The following is an 11,150-nucleotide window of genomic DNA, read 5'->3' on the forward strand; positions in this document are numbered from 1 at the left end:
TCCCAGAAAAGGGATAATTCCTTTCCTTTTGCATCTATCCAAATGGTACCTCTTAACCGCTAAAATTGGCCCAATGATCAGGGAAGGACTTGATTGGGGGTGGAAAAGGCGTAGTGAGGAATGGGAGGGTTAAAATAAAAAATTAGTACCTCTTGCTATTTCTTTTTTTGTTTTTCTTTTAATTTTTTTTATTCATTGCCTATCTAAAGAATTTAGGGGCTCTGGAGTGAAGAGACGATATGAAAAGGACTAGAAAAAGACAGGAGAAAGGGAAAGAAGAAAAGAGAGAAGACAAGGAAAAAATCAAATCCAAGATAATGGAAGGGCGATTTTCTCTCACAGGGAGAAAAGTGACACAATTTAAAAGTTGGGAGTAAAATAAGAATCAGGCTATATCTTTAGGTGAATTTATTGTAAGTAACCCTAAAGTTTTAAGTCTTTCTTTTGATGTCAAGCTACATTAATAATTTTATTAAAGAACTCATATAATTCTTTTTAAAAATATTATTTGATTTGAAAGTATTTAATAACATACTTACACAAAATATATATTGAATGATCAACTTAATTACCTATAGTATGTATTGCTTGTATTTTTAAGGATATTTTTACTTGAGTGATTAGTAATTAGTGTATGTCAAAAATGGATTATCATTTAGTCATTCATAGTGCAGTTGTACCAATTTTGAGACAATGAGATTAAGCATATAAAAGAATCGATTCCAAGTGTGCAAAAGAGAAGAAACAAATGAGAGGGTATTAGAATAAATAAATGAAATCAAACAATAAAAAATAAAAAAGAAAGTTTAATCAGCTTTTCCATGTTTCTATGTTTTAGAATTCTAATACATAATTAACATATATTTGATTTAAATTTATATCTTACTTCACTATAAAATCTTCATGATTATCACTATTTGACATTTAAGGAACCACAATGATCCTAACACCAAATATTAGGGGTCCAAAACTAAAAGTTTCATAATGAAAATTTTTGTATTGTCGAATTTCTATTTATTTTCCTATCTTGCCTAAGGAAGAAAAAGGGATAATTTCAGAAACCTCCTTTGAGGTTTCTAAAAATTTCACTAGCCTCCCCTAAAATTTGTAAAATTACATAAACCTCCCCTAAAGTTAAGGTTTTGATAACAAAGTTAGTCCAATTAGAAAAATAACATTAAAAAAGTACTTTAAAGAGAAAGATGAAACTTTTATTCCATAAATACTCCTTATGCTTGTATATAAGTCATATTAGTAAAAGAATAAAAATATTTAAAAGTTAGAAACAATTAATACACACATTTAACTACTCAAAAAGTTCACATTTAATAAATTAGATGATACAAATAAGTAACAAAACTACACTAATGATTACAAGATTTAGCAAAATAAAGTAGTCATCTCTTTTAACATGATTTTGCTATGATTTTCGTGATTTTGAATAGAAAAATTTTCAAATTTTGTCTTTCTTTTCCTTTCTTTCAATTTTCTTTGAAACTCTTAAAACTGTGACAATTGTAAAGTAATTTCATGGAAATATGGGAGAAAGGAGGGAAAAGAAAGGCAAATTTTGAAAATTTTTCTATTTAAAATCACAAGAATTGTAGTAAATATCATGTTTAAAGAGATAACTAGTCTGTTTTAAATCACAACAATTGTAGTACATATCATGTTAAAAGAGATAACTAGTCTGTTTTGCTGAATCTTGTAATCATTAGTGTAGTTTTGTTGCTTATTTATGTTGTCTAATTTATTAAATATGAACTTTTTGACTGGTTAAGTGTGTTCATTAATTGTTTCTAACTTTTAATTATTTTTATTCTTTTACTAATACTACTTATATTCATGCATAAAGGGTATTTATAGAGTAAAAGTTTCATCTCTCTCTTTAAAGTACTTTTTAATGTTATTTTTTCTAATTGGACTAACTTTGTTATCAAAATCTTAACCTCAATGAAGGTTTGTGTAATTTTACAAATTTTAGGGGAGGTGCGTGAAATTGTTGAAATTATCCCCAAAAAAACTGTAGACTGGATACGTTTTGCTTGAAGTATTGGCAACTAATCGTATGCACGGACTAAACATGAGAGACTAAAACTACAATTCTGAGAATTATTAGCTAGGAAGGTTTTTGTCCTTGAATCAAACAAGCTTGCATGGCTGTGATGTTTCAATTGCTGCCCCTCTATTAGCTGGAAAATGTACAAAGCAAGCGAAGAATCTTGGAAGCATTATCTTCAGAAAAGGAGAGAACTTCTTATCACACATTCATCCCTCCTTGCCTAAGCAAACAGGCCAATTAAGACACAAACTTGCACAATCTGGAGGCAACAAAATTGGAATAGTTTCTACCATAGGCAACCTGGACAACAAACTTCCAACATCAAACGTAAAAACCCAAATAAAATATCAAATGACACTCATATATATAACGTAGAAATTGTTGGTATTTCATCAACAAGAGAATTACAGATTTCTATACATCTGATACAATTGAAAGCTAAAGCACAAAAGATATAGTTTTTTTTTTTTTTTGTTGTAGATATGGCGATGAGACCTGCAAGAGGTGGGGTGGGACCTTCTATTCGTCCTCGTCTGAGGCCTGTTGTCCAAAATTTTTACGAAGATTTTAAACCCATGTCGGAATGGCGGCAAGATGAAGAGTCAGATATTTTGTTGCTTTTTCTTCCAGGTATGTCATCGACAATTGGACAAGGTCTCCAATCTCCATTGTGGTCAGCTTTATAAATTTGTTCTCTCTTTTAGTTTTTTGGTAAATTATTTATGCACTCATAGTACTAGCTGATTTAGATGCATGTCATATATATATATAATTTGATATTTAAATTCAAAGTAAAATAATGTGACATGCATTTAGATCCGTTAGCACATACATAAATAGTGTAATAAATATTAATTCTTAGTTTTTAGTTTTTTTTTATAGATATAAGTTTTATTTAATGCTAGCATCTTCTTTCCAAGAATGAATCTTGTACATGACCTTTCCTTTTCCAGATTAACTTTACTTCTTTTTATTTTTTTTTTTGTATTGCTTATTTTGCTTCTTAGAGCTTTTGATAAAAGCAGAACCACGTGATAATGCAAAACGTTTATACACATACTCTGAAAACTTGAAAATTTTGAATAAAAGCACATAAATTTTGGTATGCATATCCCCTTTATTGAATGCCCTATTTGACTTCTTTGTTGTGAAGCGTTCTTCACTTTTTCCTTCCTTTATTCGTTTGCAGCTTTTAAAAGGATGCAACATAGGCTAGGAAACTTTTTATGATATATTAGTATATGAAACTTAAGCTGGTTAAAGAAATAGAGTAAAAGTCCACAAAATTTTTCTTTAGAAAATCAATACTTTGATACATGAAATGCCAATGAACACAGTGAAAGTCTTATTAAATATATTGAACATTTTGAATGTAATGAAATGCATCCATTAACTAGCAGATTGAAGTTTGTTTTGCAACTCAACCTGTAAATATTTTGGTTGCAATGTTCTAGATTCATAAGTAACATTGGGATTTATTTGCTTTTAAACTGCCTATTTCTTAGTACAGCGCAAATAAAAGATTAAATTACATAAGATTGGGAAACCAAAATATTATTTGAGTTCAATCATGGGATAGCAGAGATTAGTTAATTGCTAATATACATGTATTGTTCCTATTATACATACCACCGTAATCTTTCACCCGTAATCTCTTGTTTTCTTTCCATTTTTTTTTTTAAAACTTGTATTTCTTTGTATTAGTTAACAAAAATCAAGAATGAAGTAGTCCATCTTCTTGCAAAAAGAATTAGAGAATAATGAAACAATAATGAAAAGAATTAGAGAATAAAAGCAGAAAAGAACCAGAGAAAGAAAGAAGAAGATAGAGCTACCCTTCACTATGAAAGCCTTTTTTTCCAGGTTTTATGAATCAGCACCTTAAGGTTTCAACTGAAGACAGAAATATTGTCAGAGTCCTTGGGGAACGATTAGTTGCCGGGAACAAATGGAGCCGATTCCAAGAAGATTATCAAGTTCCAGATCGTTGTAATATCAGGGCTATTCGTGCAAAGTTTGACGGAGGAATTTTAACGATGACAATGCCCTGGAGGAAAGACGCAGCAGCCAAAGCAACTCCTCCAAAAGCTACATCTGGCCTGGACAGCACTACTGATCAAATGCAACAGATCAGTCCTCCAAAAGCACCAATCGAGCCAAGTTCAAAAAAAAGTGCTGATGAAATCCCTCCAAAAGTAATCGATCCACCATCCAGGCCTCAGAAGGCTGCAGCTGAAATTCATCCAAAAGTACTCGATCCACCATCCAGGCCTCAGACGGCTGCTGCTGAAATTCGTCCAAAAGGACTCGATCAACCATCCAAGCCTCAGAAGGCTGCTGCTGAAATTCATCCAAAAGGACTCGATTCACCATCCAGGCCTCAGAAGGCTATTGATGAAATTCAACCAAAAGTACTCGCTCCACCATCAGTTACAGCTGACAAAGGAAGCAAAGATATTGATGAGAAACTGTTGAGCCAACCACAAACTCAAAAGGGTCGTCAAGATGAACAAGCTAGAAGCCCAGGGGCAATAAAGACCGTGACAACATCAATGACAATTTCTAGTGATGATGATGAAAAGAAGGAGACGATCACCCCTAAAACCAACGCCAAGCCAATGAAACCTGAATATATTGAGAATTTGAAAGAAGTGAGTGATGGTAAAAGAAGTTCTGAGAAGAGTAAGGAACCTTTAGATACACTAGCCGGAAATCTCACAAGGAAAATTATTGAGGAGAAAGAGAAGCAAAGCCAGACTGCAGTTGCTTCGAGCAGCAAGGATTATGGACTGGGAAATTTCAAGAAAGCAGTTACAAGCCTTGCTGAGCCAAACGAGGAGAGACAATTGTTGGTAAACATTGTTGTTGCAGTGCTGGTTATAGTGGCAGTAGGGGCACACATTGCCTCTAGAATTGGATCAGAAGAAGCTTAACAGTTTCCAGGTGTCTTAAGTTTGTCTTCAGTGTATATGAAATAGTACAATGTACAGAACTGCAAATATAATTGGACAGATGGTCCAAGTGGCAAATTTACGTAATCAATTGGTTGTGTTTTCTATAGTAAAGCTGTTTCTGTGAAGTTTCTATTTTTTTTTTCTTTCATTCCTTGTTTCTTCTATACATAAGTTCCCATGTGTTTTTGAAGCCTCTAGTTATGATGACCTTATGCATATGCAAGATATGCATATTGGTATATAAATATATACCAAAAAAAAAAAAGGCCCTATTTAGCGCTTTAGATTTCCAGTAAAATTTCCATAGTTATTCCATGTGAAATACCAACATAAAATTTCTTTCTCTCTCAAAAAATAAGTAAATGAATGAATAAAAGGTGAAATCTCTCTCAAGAGAATTTCCTGCTTTTTAAGGTTTAAAAATGTATTCTAGCTTACCCTTCTATTTTTGGAATTATATTAGGTTTTTTCTTTTCCCTTTTGGACGCAAAATATATAGTTGTTCATCTCTTTATATGTATATAGCTTGCCAGTACAATTTGTAAACGAAATTGTTACGGATTCAAGGGCCAAATTTATACCCAATGACTTTGTTTAATTCTTTTTTCTCAACCGCTTAGCTAATTGTTCTCAAACTTCGAAGAGTCCGTAGTGAACTTATAATCATATTTTCTAAGTAATTTTTAGCTTAGATAGTTATCCGTATCATTCGGAATGTGATCATCCAGTACAATTTCGAAGTAGTGGGAAAGGAGCACTATACATGTCTGCCAATTAAAAGAAAAGATTGACAGGAAAAGGTTGGAGTTTTTAACTTAATTTTTTTTTTTTTTTTGGTGAATTGACACTTGTTTACCCTACACCTACCTCAACTCATATTCTAACCTATTCTAAGGAAGAGGGCCCAACTGAGCCTACTGAAAAATCGACGGAGATTGAATCAATATCGGACCACTTGAACCCACTTAAAGTGGCAAGCCGCATATAATGCCAATTGGTAGGAGGCAGGGTCTGAACCCTTGAACTCCCACTCCACCAAGTCTTAAAGGCTATGGTGGTGGCCAACAGCCATTTGAGTTTCTGACTTTCTTTTGGGTGTTATTATTTCATGTTTTAACGAGGGCAAAATTGAGAATCTAAAAAAATTATATATAGTTAACACCAAAACCCCTCACTCCAACATTTTACATAACATAGATATAAATATGTAATTCATATCAAACATCAAATGACATATGTTCTTGGCGAGCAAATAAGAAGGTAAGCAAGAAACACCACTTTTACAGAAAAACATCTTCTATATCAGGAGACTTCTAGCACTCTTCTATGAAGTTTCAGCTTGTAATTTTTCCTAAACGATGAACAAGTTTTTTAAACAATTTCAAAATTTTCATAAATAATTTGTACAATCTCATAAAAGCGATGTTAAAACTCAGTATTGTTCATTTGCAACATTACATATCAACTGTGTCAGAGTTACATGGTACTATTAGAATTGTTTATTTTGAATTTTTCTTTGATTGGCCAAATTTTGGCCTTTAAAAGCTAGATTCTAGCAATCATCCCTGCCCATGAATCCATGATTAGGGATACGCTTGGAAGCTAGAGAAGTTCCAAGCGCTTGGACCGGGACTTTCAATGGTATTCAAGCATTATCCATTTATAACACTAATGGCGGCAAATGATGGCATCTGCCCACCCATTGCCTCCGCCACTCTTTCACACCCTTCAAACAGCCTTTTCCCCAAATTCAGCAAAAAAGGCGTGAATATCTTACACTTAAATGACTCCCCATCTCCTAGCGTCCTCAACCACGCCTTTATCCTACTCCCTCCCATCTTTTCCCTCACAACGCACGCACTACATTCCCTCTCATGTATACAAACACCCCACTGCAATCCTTCTCGAGCTCTGCACTTCCATGAAAGAGCTCCAACAATTCCTCCCACTGATCATAAAAAACGGCCTCTACAAGGAGCATCTTTTCCAGACTAAGCTCATTAGTTTGTTCTGTAAATTCGGTAGCCTAACCGATGCTGTGAACGTGTTTGAACTGGTAGAAGATAAAGTTGATCCTATGTATCATACCATGCTCAAAGGGCATGTTCATCATTCGTCCTTGGCTTCGGCTTTGTGGTTTTATAGTGGGATGATAAGTGATGGGGTTTTGCCGGTTGTTTATAATTTTAGTTACTTGCTTAAGTCTTGTGCTGATAATTTTAATGTTAAGGCGGGGAAAATGATTCACGGGCAGCTGATTGTTAATGGGTTTTCGAGAAATGTGTTTGCGATGACGAGTGTTGTTAATATGTATGCGAAATGTGGGGTCATTGAAGATGCTTATAAGATGTTTGACAGAATGCCTGAAAGGGATTTGGTTTGCTGGAACACTGTTATGGCTGGGTATGCGCAGAATGGGATGTTGAAGAGGGCTATGGAATTATTTTTGCAGATGCAAGAGGTGGAGGGACATAGGCCTGATGAGGTTACTGTTGTCTCTATCCTGCCTGCTTGTGCTAATTTTGGGTCTTTGAAGATGGGGATGTCGATTCATGGGTATGTGACAAAGAGTGGACTTGAGTCGTTTGTGAATGTTGAGACTGCTTTGGTTGATATGTATGCAAAATGTGGCCAAGTAGGGACTGCACGTTTGGTTTTTGATAGGATGACTTACAAGACTGTTGTCTCGTGGAACACTATGATCGATGGATATGCGCAGAGTGGAAACTCTGAAGAGGCCTTGAAACTTTTTGATGGAATGTTGGATGAAAAGTTGAGACCGAGTAATGTTACTGTTATGGCTGCTTTAACTGCATGTGCTGATTTGGGTGACCTTCATCGTGGACAGGAAATTCATGCGTTGATTAACCAACTGGAACTTGGTTCTGCTGTTTCAGTAATTAACTCTTTGATTTCCATGTACTGCAAATGCAAACGAATTGATATTGCTACTGAATTATTTGAAAAGTTACAAGGAAAAACTATTGTTTCATGGAATGCTATTATTTTAGGTTACGCACAAAATGGGCATGTGATCAAAGCTTTGAGTCTCTTCTCTGACATGCAAATGCAGAATGTAAAAGCTGATTCATTTACAATGGTGAGTGTAATTACTGCTCTTGCTGAGCTATCAGTATTACGCCAAGCAAAGTGGATTCATGGACTTGCTATAAGAAACTATTCAGACAGGAACATTTTTGTTATGACTGCTCTTGTGGACATGTATGCAAAATGTGGAGCTGTTCACACAGCAAGGAAGCTATTTGATATGACGGATGATAAGCATGTAACTACATGGAATGCTATGATAGATGGGTATGGGACCCATGGGTTTGGAAAGGAAGCTGTAGAATTGTTTGATGAAATGCAAAAAGGACATACAAAACCAAACCAGGTGACATTTTTATCTATTATATCAGCTTGCAGCCACTCAGGCTTTATAGAGAAGGGGCGGCAATATTTTACCATCATGACGGAAGAATATGGCTTAGAGCCCTCCATGGATCATTATGGAGCCATGGTTGACCTGCTTGGTCGAGCTGGGATGCTTGATGAGGCTTGGGGCTTCATTCAATGCATGCCAGTTAAGCCAGAAATCAATGTCTATGGAGCCATGTTGGGGGCTTGCAAGATTCATAGAAATGTAGATTTCGGTGAGATGGCAGCAGAGAAACTCTTTGAGTTAGGCCCGGATGATGGAGGATACCATGTATTACTGGCTAATGTATATGCTACAGCTTCAATGTGGGACAAAGTGGCCAAGGTGAGAAGTTTGATGGAGAAGACGGGGATTCAGAAAACCCCCGGGTGCACTTTGGTGGATCTGAAGAATGAGGTTCATAGTTTCTACTCTGGGAGCATTAATCATCCACAATCCAAAAGAATCTACTCTTACCTTGAAAAATTGATGGATAAGATTAAAGCAGCTGGCTATGTTCCTGATACTAATTCTATTCATGATGTGGAGGATGACGTCCAGGAGCAGTTGCTCAATAGCCACAGTGAGAAGCTTGCTATTGCTTTTGCACTCCTAAATACAAGTCCTGGTACACCAATCCATATCAGAAAGAATCTTCGAGTATGTGGTGACTGTCACAGTGCAACGAAATACATCTCTCTTGTAACCAAAAGGGCAATTATTGTACGTGATATGCGTAGGTTCCACCATTTCAAGGATGGAACCTGTTCTTGTGGGGATTATTGGTGATCTGCCCTAACAGTTAGAGCTCAAATCCTGTTAATATGGGGACCTTCATGGTCAAGACGAGAGATTTATGACGAAACATTTTTACCATTTTTACAAGGAGACCCATAAAGGTGAGGACTGGGCCCCTCAACTGCTGGAAGTACATAGTGTGAACAACTTTTACGTTCAAAGGCTGCCCTCTAATTCCATGACAATTAATATCGTACAGGTTGCTGAGATTATTTCTTCTCCTTACTCGTATACTTGTCAGGTAGCATTCTTGATCTACTCGTGTAATCAAAAACAAAGAAAAAATTCTTGCATCATGGCATCAGCATATTGGAAGATTGAGTTGGGGTGAGGCAGAATTCTGCATCAACAGTCCTACTAGCTAGAAAGCTAGCTAACCTTTCTGAACATGTTCAGTTATGGTTGTTGTAGTTAGTTCATTGTATATGTCTATATAATTTGAACTGCTAAAGCAAAGCCCTAGGTTAAGATGTACTTATATCTGATCTACGTTGAAACAGTTTCTTGTGAAGAATATCACACATAATATGCAATTGTGTGAGCCATACTTGGGCCTGTTCACTGTTGCTTATTGGTACTAGGATCTAGGTCTGGTGTTACATTACTCAACTGACCCAAGCTAGGAGTTTCTGTGTACAGCACCAAACTTACTGAGAAATAGACATTGCTTGACCCTGTCTTTGCGATGCTTAGGAGTATCCCTTCATCGGTATATCTGGGAGCTAGTGTGAATGTCTTGGTTGTACACGCTTCTTGTTTTCCATTACATGGCATTTGTTACTCCCATTCCTGTTAAATTTTGTCACGTTGTTAAATTTGATGGCTTCAAGAACTTGATTCGTGGTTTGAGGACTTCTCACTACTAGTTTGATCCGCTTAATCTTTGTCCTTATTCCTAATTATTCTTCTTGAATCGTGCTCTGATAACTGCTGAACAGGGCATGCTAATTTTGTTTGCGTAAAAGAGTTTATTTAGTTTCAAAAACAAAATAGTAAGCAACTGTATTGCAGTTTGGTACCCCAAGCGTTGGACTTACAACTATAATCCTGGTTATTTCACAAAATATTTCCATATTTTTGTTAGTTAAGAGTGTGTGTGTGTACAATATAATTTGTCTTTTGAAAGTAAAGGAAACTTATTTTATTTAAGTTTCAAATCAAACACCGAGTTTATACTGAAGATAATTTTGGCAGATTGAATTCTTAGCTGGATTTTCCTGGAAATCAAACTTTTTGGCTCGTCAAAACAATAGGAAAAATAGGCTAGTTATAATTGTTGGTCATACAATTCCTTAGGATAGACAAATGAGGCTTACCTCATAGAGTAATTAGATGAGGACAACTATGGTCACATATCTCCACGGTAATTGATGGAGGAATTTGTAACAATCGACCTAATGTATACATGATTTTTTGGGACTTGGATGGAAGATTTTCTTTGACTACTTTGTTAGTTCTCTTTAGTACTCGAAAGAAAGTAGAAACAACTTAAAGGAGTGTACCAAGAGAAACATGGCATTTGCACTAAATAGTTTAATGTGAATTAAAATATGTGACAAAATCTATGGGGAGTGAAGTTATCTCAGTCGTGTAGGAGAGTACCACACTTGGGATTCAAGTCTATAAGACCTGGATACTTTATGCTAAAACTTTTCAAAATGGCAACGACTGTAAACCTAAAGGTGAAAAAATTGCTCATTGATTGCACCAACTAAAATTCTTGGATTGCTCTGCCAATTACATATTTGGCCAAAATTTATTTATTTGTGTCACAAACATATTTTTCAATAGAACTTTTTATTTTCTCAGTCACCTTTTTATTTCACGTACATTATATCATAAAAAGTACTACAGTAACTATTTCAAATAATCTCATTCCCAAACACACCTATAATCCCCCAAGAACTGCACACTAATA

General features: G+C 35.3%; 2 protein-coding genes across 2 annotated transcripts; both read left to right on the forward strand.

The window, feature by feature from the left end:
• Window positions 1-2,537: 2,537 nt before the first annotated feature.
• On the forward strand, window positions 2,538-5,108 carry LOC113762902 (inactive protein RESTRICTED TEV MOVEMENT 2-like). The gene is made up of 2 exons (XM_027306533.1): window positions 2,538-2,692; window positions 3,926-5,108. Exons 1-2 carry the CDS (start codon window positions 2,545-2,547, stop codon window positions 4,993-4,995), a joined length of 1,218 nt encoding a protein of 405 aa, XP_027162334.1. The 5' UTR covers window positions 2,538-2,544; the 3' UTR covers window positions 4,996-5,108.
• A 1,630-nt stretch (window positions 5,109-6,738) lies between these two features.
• LOC113763051 (pentatricopeptide repeat-containing protein At1g11290, chloroplastic) lies at window positions 6,739-9,973 on the forward strand. The gene has a single exon (XM_027306735.1). The coding sequence runs from the start codon at window positions 6,800-6,802 to the stop codon at window positions 9,221-9,223; it is 2,424 nt and encodes an 807-aa protein (XP_027162536.1). The 5' UTR covers window positions 6,739-6,799; the 3' UTR covers window positions 9,224-9,973.
• The last annotated feature ends 1,177 nt before the right edge of the window (window positions 9,974-11,150 follow it).

This window comes from Coffea eugenioides, chromosome 2, assembly GCF_003713205.1.
Source record: "Coffea eugenioides isolate CCC68of chromosome 2, Ceug_1.0, whole genome shotgun sequence".
NCBI lineage: Eukaryota > Viridiplantae > Streptophyta > Magnoliopsida > Gentianales > Rubiaceae > Coffea > Coffea eugenioides.